This window comes from Scomber scombrus, chromosome 7 (assembly GCF_963691925.1).
Source record: "Scomber scombrus chromosome 7, fScoSco1.1, whole genome shotgun sequence".
NCBI lineage: Eukaryota > Metazoa > Chordata > Actinopteri > Scombriformes > Scombridae > Scomber > Scomber scombrus.
In genome coordinates, this window is record NC_084976.1 from 22,311,699 (window position 1) to 22,333,595 (window position 21,897).

The 21,897-nt window shown below is 39.4% G+C and overlaps 1 protein-coding gene across 1 annotated transcript in view; it reads right to left on the reverse strand.

Annotated features, from left to right (window-relative positions):
• LOC133983731 (raftlin-like) overlaps nt 1–21,897 on the reverse strand; it is a 114,395-nt gene that overhangs the window by 22,419 nt on the left and 70,079 nt on the right. The window contains exons 6-7 of the mRNA XM_062422907.1: nt 15,298–15,501; nt 3,451–3,569 (exon numbers count right to left, since the gene is read on the reverse strand). Coding sequence (XP_062278891.1) covers nt 3,451–3,569; nt 15,298–15,501 — 323 coding nt within the window. The remainder of the gene's footprint in view (nt 1–3,450; nt 3,570–15,297; nt 15,502–21,897) is intronic.

Consider the following 21,897-nt stretch of genomic DNA (forward strand, 5'->3'; position numbering starts at 1 on the left):
AGAGACCTATGATGAGTTATTCATTTTGAGCATGTCATCCCCCTCCATATGAATCCTTTTCAGCTTATTTTGCTCAGGGGGGGGATAAAAAAAGTGAAATTCAGGTAACTGCTGCATCTGCAAATGTTTTTTGGACAACTGTCTAAAAATCTGCATTGTTTCCTGTTCTTGAAAGCTTCACGAAATGCCTGTAAGAGCTCTTTAGCACTGATGGCATTTTAATGCAGTATATATGCAGCCTTCTACTCGCTGTACGTAATTTATTTCCCTTGCTTGTCATTTCATGTATTCTTTTGTTTTGGTGCTGTTTCCCTCCAGGCTGTCTTCTGCTGTCATTTAGTAGAAAGAGTTTCCATAGCACTTGCATCTTAACTTCTTCAGTTTGACATTTATTTTAGTGGATTGTTTTCTTCTATAATTTATTTCTATTATTTGATCTGAAGTCAGAGGTTTTTGTTTGTCTGCCGTGCGACAATGTCTGGTTATTGTCATATTTGTTGGCTTTTTTTGTCATTGTGCTTTTATCATTTATCTGTGTTATCCCAGTACAAATAAACTAAATAAAATGAAACTCATTTAGTTCATTATTTGGTAGTAAACTGAATGAATTACCTAATTAGATGAAGGTATTCTTGTAATTTTATATGATGCTGTCAGGTCTTAATGTGGGCAAGGTTAGTTTTGGATTATATGCATTTTTATTTAACTGTATACTTAGCGTTGTGGTCCAAACCATCGGTGGTTTGGACCAATCAGCGTCCTTTGAGGATTCCAGGACCATCTGGTGTGTTAAATTCATTTTTATTTAACTTACTGTAACTCTATCCAACTGTGTACAATGATTGAAATTGTGTTTTAGCATAACTGGATGTGTAGCTTTGATCACCGGTGTTGAAACATATAATGCATGTCACGTGAAATGACCCAAAATCTTCAGTTGGAATAATTTCAATCAGAGTGGAAATGAGTGTGCGTGTAACTGCAGCCAGTTTTACATTTGTGACCTGTCTTTTAATTTAGAGGAAAAGAAACCCCCTGAATGCCCCTTCTGCAAATCCAGAAATAAATATACTAAAATTAAAATAAAAATGTCCTGAGCTGGTCTCGAACACAGCTTTGGCACACTGAATACCTCTCATTTCAAACTGAATTAAAATGTATAATATCCGGATTATAAACAGTGTAATGTGTCTGTAATCTGATATAACTGCTGTGTACTGCAGCTCATTACCACTCTGCTGCAAACACCTGTAGATCTGATGCCATTAGACGCTTGGAATTTTTCAAATGCAAATCCTCTGATTAACTGTAACTTTTGTATAAATGAAACAATTTGAAACACTTTTTCACCTTCACTGATTAACCGACACCGTCCCTGAGAAGATACACTGGCACTTGACGACAATGTAAATGATTGCATGCCTTGAGTGAAACAGCTTGTTCTCCTCTTCTTCTTCTTCTTTTGAGCTTCATACATCCAACCACCTGTCAGACTTTTGTGAAAAATAAATTAAATTGTATGAAAAATTTGTGAGTGTAAAGCACTTGTGTGAGTGGGGATGACGTACTGTACATGAAGAAGAAAAAGAACACCCGCAATCAATATTCTGCATGTTCATTGTAATTATCTTTGCACTGAAACAATAATGAGCTGTGAGGATACTTTGCATATCAATTTTAGGCAGTTATCACAATGAATGAGGATGATGTGAGGCCCTGATCGCCCTTTGTGAAAGAGTGTGTTGTCAATCTAATTCGGCACGGCGCAGATCGCTCAGGTGAAACAGTTTTGATAAAGTCCCACTGGAAGAGTTGATTGGATCTCCTGGAACACTGGGTGTCGATTCGGCGTCGTTTACTGTTGACATTTCTGAGGTAGCCTTGAAATCCATTAAGCTGTAACAGTATTACTATTCCTCTCGGAGGAGGGGAGGCTCTACTGTCGCCGCCAGACGACTGCAGGAGTCTTTACATTGGCACATGAGGCCATCAACGCTGGACTGGACTATCAGAGAGTCACATTTGGAGGACAAAAGTCTCCTTTCACACTTGGACAGCCACAGGCCGAAAAAAGTCTAAATTCAATTACCAAGATAGCATCTACAAACACATACAGACACATAAAAAACTAATTCACACACACACACACACACACACGTAATGGATGCAGACATGTGCTCAAACAGACGCGTGCACACACGTGTAGACACACCACACATACTCACACATACAAACAGATGAAAGGCAGTGAAATGGCCACAAAGCTTTCAACTCTGGACAGAAATCAATTTCCAACTTCGAATTTGTGCCGAGGAGAGACGCTAATCGGTGGCCAGATAAGGGCTTGTTTGCTTCTGATAAGACAAGCGACCGCGACACATGTCCCATAAATTGAGATTGGCCAGATTTGCCTTTGGGGTTGTTGGAGGAAAGGTTGGCTGAAGAGTGAGTAAAGGGTGGAAGGGCATGGATCTGAGTGATTTTAATGCTACAGGACCAGACTACTGAAGAGGATTTGTGTTAAAAAATAAAAATATATAGCTAAGAAGTTATAAGGTGTTAAGCCTCAAGACAAGCTTCCAGGTAACTTAGCGTTCACCTGGGTTGAGATCTGGTGACTGTGAAGGATAGCATATGATTGGATCATTCAGTAGCCCTTCATACACGCTATGGAGACATCTCCAATAATTTATTTAGATTTTAGCTTTAATTTGTAACTCTTCTGTGCATCCCAATATGGAAAACGTTTGAAAAATCACACTGGTATGTCTTACATCAGCCTCTTGACACATTTAAAGCAGACATATCCTGCACATTTCCAGGTCTATATATATATTTTGTGGCTTTACTGAACATGATTTACAGTTTAAAAGAAATACAACCTTATTTGTCTTATACTGGCCCTTTATGCAGGCCCTCAGGTCTGGTAGACTTCCAGCCACAATGGAGGCTTCATAAACAACACTAGAAGAATGATTTCACTTCTTTTGCTCATTCTTTACTTGATATATAAACTTCTCAAATACATCCTTATATGTTCAAGCTCAATTTTGATGCAAAAAAATATGTTTGTACAACATGAACAGCTCATGGACAACCTCCGCATCGAAGGCTACACAACTGACAGGTGTTTGTGGGCATGGACAAACAATCTGAAGTCAGTTCGATGGGGAAGTAGAGGTCACTTTGCAAATGAAGCTCATATCATCATAAACTGATTTCATTCAGGGTTGGTGAATGATTAAGATGATATGATATTGCCCAACATAGACTCTAAATGTACCTATATAGTTTCAAAAATATATATGTTATGTAAAATATCACGTGTGCCATCCACAAAATCCCCAAAACTCCACAGCTTTTCCTCTCTACTTGTAGCAGAGAGCAACAAACCCCCCACCCCCAAAAAAACTGTGATACTGTGACGAAAAGAAAAATCTCTCCACTCACATCAATCACGGTCCACTGCTCCACCACGATGGCGTCGTATATCGGGGTGGCCAGATTCGGCTCGCTTTCGTTTGCCTCCTGGAAGATGAAGACACTTTCCACCGACTTAGGCAGCAAATCTGCGGAGAAGAAGAAGAAGAAAAAAATCCAGCCATGAAAAAGAGTATTTACAAGATGGAGCGTGTCTGTCTTGTCTCTCCCCTGCTCCTCCAGACCCTCCAGGCCAGAGGAAATGGAATGATATCACTCAGCCACGTTCTCACACGAACCTCTTTATTACATAGCCAGTGGTGTGGGCCATTTGTATGAGCAATGTGCACTTATACATTATGCAGGGAGACAGTGTAACAGAAAAGAGCAGGTATTCCCCTTCTGGGATCTTAAAAAAGAAGAGGAGACATTATGTGCTACATCAGTGGTTTTCAGGAGGCAGAGCACTGCTGGTTTTCACGCTGGAAAGCTAAATAGGGGCTAATTACAGCTGGGTAGAAAGGTGTTTGCGGTCGCTGATAGGATTTAAAACCAGCAGTGCTCCGTGTCTTGAGGATCAGCACCGAGAACCACTGCTTTAAAAGAGATGGACAGATTTTGGCGATGGTAAAATGTAGCCGTTCGTTTAATGAAGTCAGTCCGTAAGGCATTAAAGCATAAATCCTTTTGCTAAGCCTGCATAATTCACCTTAAAAAGACTTGAATTAAGTGAGCCACATAAAGACATTGACGTTGATGCTGTGGGCCACTAGTGAGATTGTGTGCTGCTGACCAAATAGATTTTCTAAGCTTCTCTTCTTTTGGAGGTTAACAATTGCAGCATTGGCATTTGAGACAAGAAACACCAGCCCCCATGAGCCGGGACCCCTCTCCACCCAACGTCTCCTGTTATTCATTTGATGCACATACACACACGCAGACACAATTCAAGCCCCATGGTCCAGTCTTCCAGGCTGGCCTGAGTGCTTTCTCATTACTTCCACACCATTTACACACTAATACAGTTTGCCGGGGCCCAGGAACCAATACAAGACACTCCACATTTCATTACTGGGTCCTAATAATAGGGGGAGGAGAAGCGGCCCGAGAGCCTGTGGAGAGAAGAAAAGAGAGGAAGATAGTAAGAGAAGGAGTGAGTGAGCAAGACAGAGGGAGAGATAGAGTGGAGGGATGACAGCCTCTTTTATTTCCTGCTCCCTGAAAACCCATTTAGGACCATAGCACGCGCAATTGAAGACATCTCTCAGACATCCATTGGTTCTCTCAAATACAGACATCTTCGTTGTTCACCCCATCTTTTCTCTTCTTCTTCTTCTTCGCCTTTTCTCTTCCTCATCTCCCTCCATCACCCCCTAATCCAACGCTTCTCCATCACATTTGTCAGCCCTTTCCTGCTTAGCATATAATTGGAACAAAGCATTTTTGGGAGAGGTGATTCGCCGAGGCCCACCATCGGTTCCGCGACAGGGAGCGCTCAGGTGGGATTGACACAGGTTTTTCTGTGTGGTTGCTCTACAGGGATCAGCCTGTCTCTGGTGATAATGCATATAGACATTCAGCAGAGGAGAGAAAGAGAGAAAGAGAGAGAGAGAAGGAGGGAAGTGGAGGAGAAGGAGTTGGTTGCTGGAGGGGTTGAGTCTGCCAAGGGAATGCACCGGTTGCGTGCACGAATAAACATTATCTCGCGCCTATTGACTGAGAGCTGAGCAGAGCAGTCAGCAGGCCGACTGAGAATAAGTTGTTTACACTTGCAAAAACCGCTGTGCGCTCTCAATAAAATTGTTCTCCATCCCCCCCGTGACTCACATACTCAAGGTCGCAGGGTGAGGCATGCAAATACAGTCCCACTAAAAACAGGGAGTGACAGCGCTGGGACTGAAAGACACCGAAGCAAATGGGGGGGGGGGGGGGGGCGGCGGGGAAGTCAGATAGCTGGTGAGGCAGGTTGACAACAAGTGACACCCGGTGACACACAGCAGCTGAAATCAGCAGCCGAAATGACAGAGGAGAGGATCAACAACAGAATCCCGTTGGGCGTAGACAGTGCTGACACACGGAGACTGTGAAACTTAAAGTGTGGAGTTCGTAGTATTGCTTTTGATGCGTAAGTGTCTGAGTGTGGATGTGATGTCTTTGGCTGCACATACTCAGTCAGTTTGGAGGCTGTTTTGCTCCTAAGATTCACGGACATGTTCGCAAACCTGTTGTTGTACTTTGATTTGTAGCACAATGCATTTTGAACAAGCAAACAGCAGAGAAAGTACAACAGAAGTTGTTCCAATGAAGTCGTGCATTAAATGCAAAGTCAGTTTGGCTCCAGCAACAATTTACAGGTGTACATCACATCCGGTTCATTTACTCTAAGTACAACTCATTCTTTTATTGCCTCAATCTACAATTAATACACTGATTTAAGGATCATACTTGTGATTTGCTGTATTTTCCCTTATTCCATGCAGCTAATGCTTTCCAATCATATAAAAAATACTTAAAAGACTCTTGAAACTTGTTATGTAATCCATCATATCAATCAAAAATATAGTAATAAAGCACCTTTCATACAAATGCAATTCTAAGTGCTTAACTGAGTGATTAACAAACACACAGGACGGTAAATATGGATTGCGAGACTAATGCACAACAAGTAAATTACCAAAAATTAAAACATGTTGCCTTGTAAAATGAAAATGAAATACATAAACAAATGAATAATGAAGATAATAACAGATTAGAACAAAAACATTTAATAAACCTACTTTAAAATAATGAATGTAATAAGACAACAATAAAATATACATCATTTTTTAAAAGTTAAATTATTTTTCTAAACTAAATGTTTAACTGAATCACCAGTTGCTATGATAATATAACTTGAACAACCTGATGCTGTAATATATTACATCATTTAAAGAAGTTTCTGCTAACTTCATATCAAGCAAAATTTAGGGGAAAACAACAGCCGCCTGGAATATATCCATAACATTTAATCCTGTTTTTATCTTGTGAGGCAGCTGGATTTCAGATCAGATCACTGGAGAATCCATCTTTACAGGCTTTAAGTTATTTGCTTGTGTCCGAACCACCAAACCACCAGTCAGCGTCCTGTGAGGATTCTCACATAATCTTGTGATCTTGAATCCAGCTGCCTCCCAAGGTAAGGTGGTGTTAGACAGATGTTTCATCCAATCACCTTCCAAGGATTTTTTTTAAAATATCTGATCTTTTTCCAAACGTTCTACATGAACTGATGGTTTTGCATAACAAACCATCTGGTGCATAAGGTTAATACTGTATGACGTGGCATGCACTGGAAAATGTGAAACAAACTATTAAGCCCATTTTGTGTCTCACCAACATGAAATTGAACACACTAAAGGCACTCTCCAAAGCGATATTATCAGGTATTTGCATGTGTCCAGTGTTTAAATTACAATGTTCAACTTTTTATTGTATTTTCTTTCATATATTTCTCCGTTTTATAGGATTATGATCAGCTGATTGGTGAACTCTTCTTTTCAATATGTGCGTTTCTTATTGGGTTTTAGTTTATTTGTATTTTGCCAAATCATGTTGCATTTATTAGTTTAGTATTTTATGCTGTGTACAAATTAAAGTAATTATAGTCAGTCTGCAGAGCTGGGACGAGGAGCAGAGGTGTTTCTTTCTGTGTCCTTAAATGCCCCTCACCTCCTCTGAATCTCCTTCATGTTATGTTAAAGTGGCATTCATTTTAGTCTCTACACTTTTGGAAATGTTTGGTGATAAGCTGTGGTGTTCTCTTAATAAAAATAAAAATCATAATAATGGATTAGTGCTTTATCTTTATACCCAAAATGCTTCACAGTGAAGGGAAACTCTAACCTTTGCCCCTGATGACTGACCTGACATGAGAAAGTCTCTCAAAAATTTTAAAGGTTAACGTATTTAGCAGTTTATAGGCAAAGTAACAATTATTTGAAGCATTTTGAACATACTGATCAGAAGCGGATTATGCTGCAGTGGTATCCATGGATATTTGTATGTTTTTTTAATGTGTAGTAAGGAGTAAACAACAAACATTTTCAAGGCATCTTTCAAGCCTACAGGGTGAAAATATTGATCACTCAAAAGAAACATTTTCAGCGGAGGATGAACTGTCTTCCCTGGTTGAGTCATTATGAAAGAGCTGCAGATATTAATTCATATCACAATATTGTAGATTATTATACTACAACGTAATTTAGTCAATTAAAATGTTCAAAATCAAAATTTTTGCATTTTTGTGTTCACAAGTCCACGCAGGTCAGCGTGTGTGTTCAAGTCCAGCTGACCGCTGCCGAGCCGGACAGTGACTCTCCCCGAGTCATGTCTGCTGACATGATTTAAACATGCGTGCCAGGCACTGCCTCAGAGAACTGGAGACAGGCCGCTGACAGCTTATCTATATTTCAAACAGGACGTGTGGACATCCACAGAGAGGGACAGTGAGAAGGAGAGAAAGAGGCAAGGGTGTATAATGTGTGTGGATTGGATGTGGCTCTTCTCAGCGGAGCCAAAGGTTTGGCAGCTGGCAGGCTGGTACCTGTGGGTTACTGGGCAGACTTCAGCTGGCAGTGAGGGAACAGAGAGTGGACAGCATGGTGATTGGATACCAGGGGGTGTTTGCAAATGTATAGTCCATTTGCTTTACTGTGAAAACACAGAGCACACGGTAAAACTCTGAATTGTTAATCTATATTATTATTTATGAATATCTATCTATGTAATATCTAAGTTATAACCATTTACAGTATATAAATATGGACATCATGACAGCTCCCCAATAGTGAAGCCAAAACATCTCAACTGCCCCTTGTGGCTGGCTGCAGTATAGGTTATAAATCCCGCCCCCTCCATGTTCAGACAAAAATATCAAAGTACACATCAAATAAATCTTCCCCAAAGATGGTTTCTGTCATTTTATGTAGTTTTTTATCACAGTGGTGTTTGTCCAAGTGCAAATTTTTCTGATACATTTAGTTTTTTAATGAGTTTTTTGACGGTATTAAAAAAAGGAGGTGTGACATCATGATTGACAGCTGTGACAGCCGCTCTCAAACCTCCGTCAGGCTCGACTCTACTGCACAGACTCTGGCAGCTCCCAGACACAAGAACATGTTGGCTTCACTTTTGCCTTGTGGCAGGAAGTGGAGATGTGTCATGATTATCGATTAATGTGTCAATCATTTTCTTGATTCATCAATCAGTCGTTTTGCCCATAAAATGTCAGAAAATTGTGAAAAATGTCAATCACTCTTTCCCAAAGCCCAAGTTGACGTCCTCAAATCTCTCATGTCCCTACCAACTGCACACAACCCAAAATGAATTCAGTTTATTATCAAAGAAGACAAAAATATAGATTATCAAAAAAACCTGCCGACTAATTTAATAGTTGGCAACTAATTGATTAACCGACTGATCGTTGTAGCTCTAAAGCACTTATATGAGAACAGACATAATGCTCAGCTGGTGTGATTACTGTTATTGGCTGACATGCGGACCATTTGTTCATTGACAGATTAAATTCACTTTGGAGTCGGGTAGCACATTTGCTTTCTTTCAGCTGTGGAAGGCATCTGTCCTCTTGTACAGCAGTCAATTATACATATGACGTTGTGTTTTTTCACACGTTAAATATAATTTTATGACTGAAGCTTCAGTGGGAGTTGTCATTTCCTTAACTAGACACAGAGGACTGTCTTTTCAGGATAAAAACATGGAACTTCAGCATCTGTAACATCTGCAGTGTCAAATCCTTACTTAGATTTGCTCTTGTGCTGATGTGTAACAAAGGGATTATCCAAGTGCTCAATAAATAAATGTCACATTTTCTCACTTTTCTCTTACAGTTCACTGAGAAGTTGCTGATCTACAACTGTCTTTTTTATTTAATCTTAACCAGTTTGTGTTTGTCACTGATGCACAGTGATTCCTGCCGTTTGTTGGCTCATATTTTCACAGCAAACAAAATGCTCAAAGCTTATAAGAGGTTTTATTTTGACCGTCTGAGTGCATTTTTAGAATTGGTTTTGAGATTTTACTGATTACTTTTAAGGCTTTTCACAGCTTCTGTACTCTGCTATATTTCTGACATTGTCGTACAACATGAGTCTGTACGTAGTTTGACATCTTCAAGCAGACTTTTATCTGATCCAGAGACCTGGTCGACAACTACAGGGGACAGAGAGTTTGCAGTCAGTCATCTCTTCTTAAAACACATCTTTATCTAAGAGCTTTTCCTCATTTTTCAATTTCATTTGAACTTCTGTCTTTTATTTTTGTTTTTATATGTATTTTTTAATTTTCTTTTCTTTCATCTTCCATTACTGGATTTATCTTTATCTGTTTTATCATAAAATCTATTCATTTTAATTTACTCTAGCAATTTGTAGCTTTGGTTTTTAAAAGTGCACTATAAATAAAGATTATCATTGTTATTTTATCATTATTTTCCATTTGCCCCAAAGCACTGAATTGCATGCGACCACCAGCGCTAAGTGAAGACATCAGAACCTGTCTTGTCACTGGTGGAGGGGACACATGCTGAGCTGTCACAACCTATATACATATAGCTGCGACCGCATAGTAATGCATCCTGCCGATATGCACACAAATGTACACACACACGCACACATGCACAAACATCACAGACCTCTGAGTTATAATTCCACCTCTCAACGTTTGTCTCAGAGAAACGCTGGCACATCGTTTCCCTTCCCAGAATTTATTCTCACCAAAAAAAACTAAAAAACACCTTATGTGATTTCATATCCCCCGTATCTCTCTCTCTCTCTCTCTCTCTCTCTCTCTCTCTCTCTCTCTCTCTCTCTCTCTCTCTCTCTCTCTCTCTCTCACACACACACACACACACACCGTCTTTTCCTCCCCCTATTGGCTTTGCCCAAATTTAGAAACCAGTGAGGGCTGACTGTCATGCATATGAATAGCTCAATGTCTCACAACCAAGCTAAAAATCCTCATCTTGGCTCTGGAGATAGCTTAAGCTAAACAACGACAAAGGCAAACTCCCTGCCAACATCACTATGGTCAATTCTTCAGGAAACACTCTTCTTCAGGGAGGTAGCATGAACATGTGTGTGTGTGTGTGTGTGTGTGTGTGTGTGTGTGTGTGTGTGTGTGTATGTAAATGGTTATATTTATAGCTATATGTGGATGTATGTAGGCCTTCAGTATGTGTGTTCCAGTTTGCAGGCAGTGCCACAATGTGTATGAATCTTTAATGCGTGTCTTATGACACTGGGGCCTGCGTGCAGCTTAGGATCTGTAAATTCAATATCGCTCTAATATCCGACCTGTGGCTCAGGCGAAATCTCCACTCACAGCAAACACTGCTGCCACACCAGACAGGACTCACACACACCGTCTGAGCGACACACACACACACACACACACACACACACACACACACACACACACACACACACACACACACACACACACACACACACACACACACACACACACACACACGCACATGCACATGCAAACAATGCCCCCTATTGCTTTCTCATCCAGCTTCACCATGGAAACCCATCTTTAGAAGGATCATGGGGACACAGTGTGTTTTTTGTGTGAGCGTGCATCTCTCTGGACCATGTCAAACAGCCGACTGTCGGAGACAATAGAAAGGTAGCACAGTATTTAGGAAAAGGCCAGAGTCGCCGTCTGGCTGCCAGGAACATGAACATTGATGTACTTGATATAACAAAAGAGAGACAATCTCTAAGTCAACAGCAACATACTCTTACGTTGACATTTTATATTTGAAGGTCCATTTTACTCTTAACTTGTCATGTTCCTCACAATAAAAGCAAAGGAAGTGTTACTCTTAAATGTATTTAGGTTTAAAAAGTGTTAAAAGATTTAAAAAGTAAATAAATCCTTACTAATTCATCAAGATCAGTGCCATGAAACCACATAAAAGAAAAATGCTTTATTTGAAGGTTATGAACTGATATATAACTATGCTAATATTGCAGTGTCCTCAGTTTCTTATTAATATTGAATATTATCCACAAAGTCACATCGTTCATTACCCTCTCACCCCCTATGATTAAGGTATGCAGCTCCCTGAGTGCTTTCAAGTTGACTATAAATTATGTTACTATTTAGAATTTAAGCTTCAAAAGCTCAGAGCTGCATGGATAATTAATTTCAATCAATGGCTGAATTATGGCCTTTCCATAACAATAGCACAATTATGAACAATTGTTGGGTTTACTGTGCATGGTTACTGTTGACTTCAGTAAAGATCATGGTAGTGTAGCATAATAGTGATGGCACTGACATGGCTCTTCTTTTAATGTCACATCGGATGACTGATGGGAGAGCTGAAGTATTTTTAAAGATGCCAAATTAAAATATATAATCTGTCTCAGATTATACAGCATTACAACTGCTCAAAACCTTCCAATCAGGCAGGTTTGCAGGATTTTGAAGCTGAGAGTTTCCAGTTGAAATCAGGACCATCAGGCTCAAGTAGTCAAAAGTTGAAGCTGTAGCAGCCAATTCTCAAACAGAATAATAATAACTTTCTTTGCTTTGATATCACCGTTCACACAAGAAAAGCAGCTCAAAGTGCTTCACATAACAAAATCTGAAGTGCAGAATTGCTAAGCAGGCTCACAGTGACAATGCTAACATGCTGATGTTTAGCAGGTAAAATGTTTATCATGTTCACCATTATAATTTTAGCATGTTAGCATGGTTTGCCAATTAGAATGAAAAACAAATGAAAGCTGAGGCTGAGGTTAATGTAATTAGTTTTGGAGGCATTTAGTCATAAACCAAAGCATGAGACAAATTTAGAGGCAAAGTAAAGGTGACACCAAAGTCATTAATTCATCCTGAGGGGAACATGAATCCATCTTATTATGGTTGAGATATTTCAGCCTGGACCAAAGTGGCCCATCCATAATAAAATGTAGACTGGCTCAGCAACATTTACTCTGGTTAAATACTAAATAGTGTAAAAACAATAATAGTATAAAAAGAAAATAAGGTCACTCTTAGAAAAAAACGCACAATTACACTCATTAGACTGCAGCTGTATCTTTCAGTAGTTACATGACAAGCTGAAGCATGCCGGTCGCTCTGCATCTCAAAACAAGGATGTAACTGTCAAAACAATCTCCCACCTAACTGCATGCGTCTCTCTCTGTCAGCTCATGTCCTTTAGTGTATTGTTTTGCCGTCAAACATGTCCTTGATGTTTAGGAGGTTGAGATGGTCTCCTGCCTTGTGCGAAGCATCTCATCATGAATCCCGAGACTCGTCTCAAAGAAGAAGCTAAATATGGAGACGGCAGGAAAGGATACTGATTCTAAAGCCCTGCGCTGCATGGGTGTTTGATGTAATTAGCCGCTAACAACAAATGGGATGTCGCTTTGATGGCTCACTGCCAGCTCCTCTGGAGAGACTAAAATCCACAAAGTAAAGTATTCACCTCTGTAAAGTTGCCTGTTTTCTAAAGTGGTTTAACTTAAGCTGTGAGCTGAATTCAGTCCTGCAAGTCAGTGAAGGTAGAGGAAGTTTCATTCAGGGAGGCTGATGTGCTTGCTATCTTATCCAGTAAATTCGCTGTTCGAGAGACGCATATCTTAACAGCACATGGAAAATGCAAAATATGTTAGAGGACCCTAATGAGCAAAAAAAAAAAAATTGAATCATAATAATACACTTCATTACTCCATTCGCAGGACATAAAATATGCAAGGAGGCACTCATTTGTTATCAGGTTAATTATCTGTGTTTCAGAGTTGCTGAGGCGTTCACTTTCACAGATTAATGAATTATGACTCTTATTTACTGTAGCTGGCTTATTCCGCCAGTGTCAGAGTGAAGCACAGAGCCCCTGGGGTCTGATGGAAGAGGAAAACCCAAACAGGAAATAGTTTACAAGAGGACACCAAACAGCTCTATGAACCTCAGGCTCTGACAGCATCTCTATAGCACAGCATCACATCATGTCGGGTACACTGTGGAAAACACCATCCTTCTGTCATTTGTGCTGTCTATTTCTTACAAACCGGAAAAACCTAATTATTCCAGTTCAAATTGTAACTTCAGTTGATACAGTTGGTGTACATGGCATATAAAGCCATTGGCTAAACTCTGATGTTGAGCTTATTGTCCAACATTAAAACAACTGCAGGGGAAAAAACTGCATTGTTATGGTTGTAAACCGAGCCATGCTCTATGATTGAGCTATCGCTTACATGATGGAGAGATCATTGAGAATGGGGCAGAAAGATTCTCAGAAAGACAACCGTGATTTATCATTGCCTCATCAATTTGTCACGGCTCATAAGTTGCAAAAAAATTGCCTCCTTAGCCATCCAGCAGACACAGAGCAACATGAGTATCCCATTAGAGTCATGTTTAAAGCTACCTAATAAATGTTAAGTCCAATGTCTGCTTGAGTTTTAGCTTTACCCAAAAATATCTGGGTTTTTAACCGCTAAGTGCTGAATGTTTTTCTCTACCCTCTCATTTACTTCAGCTTTCAACTGTTGGTGATGTAGTGCTTTGCTTGTCGGGGCTTGTGTGATGTTAATGGCTGCCTACTGTTTCTTATGTAGGGTTGGGCAAGTGCTGTCAGACCAAAACAATGAGACAAAATAGGTTAAAAGCTGCCGAGTTTGGTGTTGAATTTTCTGTGGATCCGGCACTTGTAATATCGCCTTTTGATTTAAAGTTAATATCAAAATTATTACTTAATGGAGCTTTAAAATTCAAACATTTGATAACCACAGTTTCTGCAGTCATCCAGTGTCTGTTTTAAACCACTTCCTAACATAGACAGAGGAGGTATTATCAGAATCACACACCTATAATTGTTAGTCAAATGTGTTTTGCTTTTTGTCTGGTGTAAGGTGAATGCCAGCTAATGCATAATTAATGATACACAGGGCAAGGTGCATCATTACCTGCCATAGGAATTTCTGTTTTACAGAAGTCAGCATTAACTCTGCATCTGCCTAACGGTGACTATGTTACTGATGATATTGTGAAATAAAAAAGAGGCAATTTGGGAACTGTTTTCACTTAAAATCTGAGGAGCTGAGGAAGATCAATTCTGTAGAAATCTGTAAAATACTGTAATATATTTTTTGCTCATTACAAAACTCTGTTATGTTTTTTAATTTCATGTAACCTGAAAACAGCATATCTGAATATAAAAAATGCAGTGTGTTTTATTCTTTATGAGACATTTTGTTTTCTTCCTGGAAAAACTTAGGAGGAAGATCAGTCGTCCACTAATCAGAAGATCGGCTGTTTGATTCCCGGCTGCTCCAGTCCATGTGTCGATGTGTCATTGGGCAAGATACTTAACCCCAAATTGCTCCAGATGGCTGCGCCAACAGCAAGTTGTATGAATGTGTGAGTGAATGTTAGTCTCCTCCTGATGAGCAGGTTGGCACACTGCATGGTAGCCGCTGTCATCAGTGTATGAACGTGTTTGTGAATGGGTGAATGTGACATGTAGTGTCAACCCAACCGGTCGAGGCAGATGGCCGCCCACTTTAGAGCCCGGCTCTGCCTGAGGGTTCTTCCCTTTAAAAGAGGCCACTCGCCTCGCCACTGTCGCCAAGTGCTTGCTCATGTGGGAATGTTGGGTCTCCTTAAATTTAATTCGGTCTAGACTTGCTCTATGTGTAAAGTGCCTTGAGATGACTTTCGTTGTGATATGGCACTATATAAATAAAGATTGATTGATAAAGATTGATAGTGTAAATGCACTCTGAGACTAGAAAATCACTATATAAGTACAGTCTATTTAGCATTCTGCAGTAACAGTGAGTGACGCATCCTTACCATTTACGTTGCCCAGGTGGAAATAACCGTCGACCAGTGAGGCTCCGTTGTTGAAGTGCTGCGTCATGTGATCCAGCCAGTTGGCCTCCACTCCTTTCACCCCCTCGTCACAGTTCTGGACCCGCAGTGGCACCTTGACGGTGTAGTACTTCACCTGCCCCTCTCGGACCGGCGGGTGGTTGTACAAAGCGAGCAGTTCCACCCCTGTTGAGACATGACAGAAAACAAAAACCCCCCGCCATTGATTTAATTCAGTAACGGTTGTGACAATACAGATGTAGCCTCTGTGGAAGTCCCACGGTTTACTACATGATTATTAAACTACTGCTGTACATTGGACACAGTCCAAACAGTGATTTGGCTCCGTCTGTAGGAACAATTTTTTCCTCTTGAGCTGCCAGTAGTTAAAAGAAATGGCGCTAAACAATTGGCTGAGAAACACCAGATTGTTGATCTAAAATACACAACTATCTGCAGTATTAATTTATAATGGCACTCTTTAAAGGCCTCTTACTTTGGGAGAACTTATTTCCAGGTGACTTTTCAACTCTAAGCACAGATTCACACTGTCAGCAACGTGGTAGCAAACAACTGAAAGTACTTTTATTCCTTGATAAGCAACCAGGGAAACTCCAGCCAATGTGTGGACAGTCAACAAGCTTCGTGGCCAAGAAAAGTTGGCCACACTGTTCTTGGTCATCAGCCGTCAACAGCAAACACCAATTTGCATGCTTCCTTTTCAAATCAGTAAGATTTTCTTTACTTGTGACAAAACAGAAAAGGAGATGACATTTCTTCAACTAAAGATAGATAATATATATGACCGCTCAGCGTTTAATTGGATGGACTGTGTGGGTTCCTGGAAATAAATATGGAAACTGGGGCTGAAGAAAATGGTTCAAGAAAACAGGAAAGCTTTGGTATGCTAAAATTGAGTCTGGAGACATTTGAAGAACAATTATAGCCTTTCAACAAATCTGACCTTGACTTTTCACTGCTCTCATTGTAATGTTTTTGTCAAGCAGCAATCTCCGGGGTTTAAAAAATGAAGCCAGCACGGAAGTGCCAAAAACTTGAGGCTGGCTCCAAAAGTGAGTCAGTCCTCATGTTAAAATGTCCAACTTAAACAGCAGAAAAACAACATTTTTACATGTTTACAGCCTGGTACAAAAAAAAACAATGTTTTTATCTCTAGTGCTTATTTCCGCTCTCATTTCAAATGTATATGGGGTGAATTTTATATAACCCACCTGTTTAAATTTTACTAAGGCTTAAAGTTATGCAAAATTAAGGGTGTGGCTGCTTTGAATGACAGGTGGGTGAAAGTCGCTACCATGGCAACAACATTGGTTAAGTAATGTAACCATGATGTAACTCCAGATTCATACAGTATGGGCGTAGTTGTAGCTGTTTCTATTTCAGTGTGTTTTCAGTTTATAAAAGTTAATTATAACATTTTGGTCTGTTAAAAATGTCTTGTTTAGAGTTTGATTGTACTAAAAAAAGCCTCTAAGGAGTTGGATGTTTATTTTTTCCCCAGTATATACATTTTATTTGAACTGTTTTAAGTTTTTTTTACTAGCATTAGCATTAGAATGATAACATTTAACTACAGACTGTGAAAGCATTGTGCTAAGCAAGCTAACAGCTAGCATTAGGGTCAGCTCCTCTCTCTCGTCCACCTTTTCAAAAATCCAAGATGGCGATTATCAAAATGCAAACTCAAGGCTTCAAAATGTGAGTTCACAAACCAGTGGGTGACATCATGATGGCTAAATTTTTTTTTTTTTTTTACAGTCTAAGGTTTTTACATAACTTTGCCTCAAAACCCTGGAAAATGAAGTCAACATCTTAGACTATTTAGTCTTTATCTTGATTTGTCTTGGATATAATTGTTGTATATTACTTTTACAGAAGACTTCTGAGATAGGAAACTGTTATTCTTTAATTTTAGGACTTTTTCCAGTGTGATTCAGAGATGTATGGGCCACATACTGCATCTGCTTTACATTCATTGTTTTGTGCTTTGTGATCCCATGCAGGCAGCTCATATTTGTATGCAAGACACCACCATACAAACTTCAACATCATTATCATATCATAAACAAAAGTTCCACCTTGCAGGTGCAGAATAAATGGGAAATGAAAAAGTAATATAAGATGAGATTTGGGTTGCCCCGAGCTGGACTCACAAATTCGCTGAAAATCTTTTCCAAGGATGCTGCCTCAGTTGGTTTCTTTTTCAACAACAAACGTGAAGAGAATCAAAAGCAATTTGATGCTACAAGTCATCCTCAGATTCCTTTTAATGTTCTCCAGAAGAGATGTAACTCTACTGAGGCAGAGCTTAAAAGGGACCATTTTATTGTAACCGAGTTAATTCATAGTATAACCTTGAATAATGCATTAAAAGCTCTCCAGCTAGCTTGTTGTTTACATCAAGCAGAAATATACATAATGTAGAGGGCCTCAGGAGGTATAAACAGGCTTGGAAATTTGCCCACAGTACGTATGTCACTGCTCCACTCATATCATACTAAATCAAAGCGGAAAGTGTTTTATTTGTTGTGATGCGAGTGAGTGAAATATTTGCTTGGCTTAACTTTGAGGGAACACAAAACGTGAGATGTGAGCGGGATTCGAATCAGGCGGAAAGCAATTCAAATGGAGTCGGGTAACATTTTCCCCTTTCTTTCGGATGCAAATGTCGGACTGTCAATCCCCAAGTGAACCAGATGGATGAGCAGAATGTGCGGCACTGCCATCCACCCACCCGTACACACACACACACACACACACACACACTGGTGGTGTTGAGGGAGTCATGGCTCAGTCGCTTTGGTACTTCTGTCACTCCATGCGTCCGGCAGACACCCAGAAATAATAAATCATTTATAACCATTTCTCGTCTGGCTCGTCTGACTGATGTGACAGCTGGCCACCAAATTCCCTAAATCTTGTCATTTGTCACTCTTGAGAAAAAGTCACAGTGAAAGAATATTTACACCACCCTCCCTTCATCCTCCCCTATGTTACCCATGTTACAACAAGCACAATATGGCAAACAAATCTTGGACAACACAATGACTTCTCATACTGTGCAACATGCCTCCAACTTTGCCAAAACAACATATTCACTCACTGGGAACAACTTTGTAGCGATCTGTATCACATAAACTGGTTTACAGTTTATGTGCAAAGCCTGCAGGATGTATCATTACTGTTTGTCCTATGAATCCTTTCTCAGTATCTCAGTGAGCTTTGGGACTGCTTTCGAAAAATAACACCACACATTCAAGCTGATTTAGACATGTGGTAATGCTTTGGGCCACAGCTCTCATCTTGTGTAATCATGGTGTAATTAGATAAGTAGGAGCGTCAAACCATATTTGACACAGATGATTCCATTGCTACTGATGGGACTGTTATAGACAGGGTCAGATATGTGTCATTTACACCAGTCTGGTATAAAACAAAGCCACAAGCAAGAAACTAACTACCCTGCCTCTGTCTTACACACAATTTTAGCTATTTTCTGTATAATAGCTGAGAATTAACATTAATGTCAAATTACACCATGATTATGGCACAAAGGCATTCAAGCTGAGGGGTAGGCAGTTCATTTTTTCAACTTTCTTTTTTGTCAGGAAAGACTTTGTGGGTCTGTAAACATCTTTTCAGCAGTGCTCTGTTCACAGAAGATATACTGGAGCCATGGAGGGATTAACTGCCATGCCTAAGGGCAACTTCAGCAGGGCAAAGCAGTGGAAATAGCAAAAATATTAGGATAAACAGACTGTTCTCTGGTATTGATATGTATAACTATGGTGTAATGCCCATCACAAGGGGTTGTAAGATAGTCAAACTAGAGCTTTGTGTTTTCATCTCACATATAAGATTTGGTAGAAATCTCTCCAAAATTACTTTATATGTAGATAGCTTGCAGATGAAATGCCCCGTGAAATACAAGTCAAAGCATTGAATTCAACTTGAATTTCAAAAACAGCGGTTCATTTTGTTTTAGGGTTGGTTGTGAATGACTAGTAACATCATAGAGGAAAAATATGACCTGGTTTTAGTTCTCCATCTACAAGCTACAATTCAAGTCTAAAAAGCTGATCTTCACACCATGATTTAGAAACTATTGTCCCATTTACAGTAAAATAGATGATGAAGCATGCTTTGGCGTTGGTTACGTAGATTGCATAACCCCAGATTAGAAAAGGAATATGGTGTAGCTGTCATTATATTTTCAATTCATGAAAGTTAATTGTAACATTCTGGTCACTTAAAACAGTCTTGTTCAGCGTTTGGCTGTATTAAAATATCCTCTAAGAAGTCACATGTTCAGTTTATCTGGTAAGTACATTTTGTTTATCGGTTGGGCTGTTTTCTGACTGTTTTTCAGCCAAAATTAGCATTAGCATTAACATTATCACAGATAACCATTGAGTGTAAAGGCACTGTGCTAACCAAGTTAGCAGCTAACACTAGTGTTCGGGTCAGTGCCACCTCTTATCCAAATATGGTCACTAAAGTCAAGATGGTGATGGTCAAACTGCCAAACAAGTCCACGAACCAATTAGTGACACCACAAAAGCTACGTCTATCTTTTTTTCTTTTTCTTTTTTTTTTTTTTTTACAGTCTATGGTCTGTACATAGGATTAGTAATTTCCTTTTCTGGCATTAATTCACAAAATTATATTTAAAAATTATGTGATAGATGAAAAATAAACCAGCAACTAGTCAAACCAGAGACTCGACAGTTCATGACAATCTTGAGATACTACAGAAATACTTTACCATTACAAAAACTGGTGCAAACTGCAGAAGAGCAGGTACTTTATTAAGAGAAAGAACACAAGGTTATGTAATCTTTGATCTTTAACAGCCTCTATTAATAACTAACATAAAAAGCAACATAAATCTTTTGCCAAGCTCTCCACAACCCCGTCCACTTGTGCTATGGAAGCCCATAAATGACACAAGAAACCATATTATAGAAACAAAATAAGCCACATTATCTTTTCAGTGCACAGATCTGCAGAACAGGTGATATTTTATCAAGAAACAGTGGCAATAATACTACAGTGTCATTTGCTTTTTGGCTGTGTAGCACATCAATAGCCCTAAATTAAATTGTGTGTCTTTTACTGTGGTATTTCATTTATGGGGACAAATAAAGACTAAAGAAATATTATGACCCTTTTTGTGCTATAAGGCAGGAAAATATGACTTAATGCCCCAGTAATTTAATATTTATAGCTATATTTTAGTATCCTCATGTCACACCCACCCACCCACCCACACACACACACACTGAAGAGCATGCTTAAGTCTTTTGAACCAAATCACATGAATTCATTACATCAACAGACAACAGCTAAGCCTTTCACAGTACAGTCTATGCAGCTAACCTGGATCTTGTTGTCGCTGGGCAGGCCGGCTAACAAGAAAATGAGCACGAGTGTCGTTAGTATGTTGAAAGCATGTTGCTTCAAAGGGTTATCTGATGGGAGAGCAGCTGTCCAAGTGACAAGGTCAGCGGCATGTCATCAATTTAACGACTGTTTCTATAATCTAAAAGTCTAAATGTTGGACACTGATTCCATCAGAGCTAAGATAACATTGATCTCAAGGATAAAACAACCAGCTGAAAAGACTCCCTGTGCACTTTGACTAAGATGTTTAAGATTCATAAAGACATGCCTCAGGATTACACCTCTGACAAAGCTCTTTTATGCTACATGCTGTTGGCTTAAAGTTCAGCATTGGTTTGTAGCTTTGTTAACTTATCATGACAAGAAACTCAATCAAGGCCTTTTTTGCATCATAAAGACAGATATTTTAGAAAATAAATCTCTTGCTTCTTTGCCAGATAGGCTAAAAGGAAACACAAAAACACAAAACTTAAGTTATGCTCACAGTTCTTTTTGTTTTCCCAATCCAGAAAACGTGACATCCTTATACTGAACATATAGTCATAAACAGGAAGTTGCGGTATACGTTTGGGTGTACAAAGCAAAAGATTTCCGCCCTGCATCTCCTGTGGTTTAGGTTGCAATACTTGGTTATGTAAAGATGATTTTGCTTTAATATTGAAACATTCAACATGTCTCATCCTGTGTTTCAAGTCCACAATCTTTGCCTAACCTTAAACAAGTATCCTAAACCCAACCATGAAAATGTATCTAGCTGCCTGGAGTGGATTTTGTAAGAAATTACATATAATGACAGTGGACAGTTTGCAGACATGTTGTATATAAAATAAGTGTTTCCTCATCATGTACTAGTCTACAGCCATGCTAGCAGCTGTACTATGGCACACAGGTGCTTTGAGCTAAATGTTAATATCAGCATGATAGCATGTATAATGATTACCATGTTCACTCAGATTTATTCTTCAGAGACAGATTTCACCTATAACCACATGTGATGAAGCCTTTAAATGCTTTACATTACCCATACAGTTTTGTGCCAATCCATTTGTCAGGATAAAATGAAAACTTTGACCTGCTGGTGTGAGCCCAAGAAAAGTCACTGGATCATGAAAGTCATTACAACTCAGTCTGGATCAAAAGTGATGGATGGAACAACCA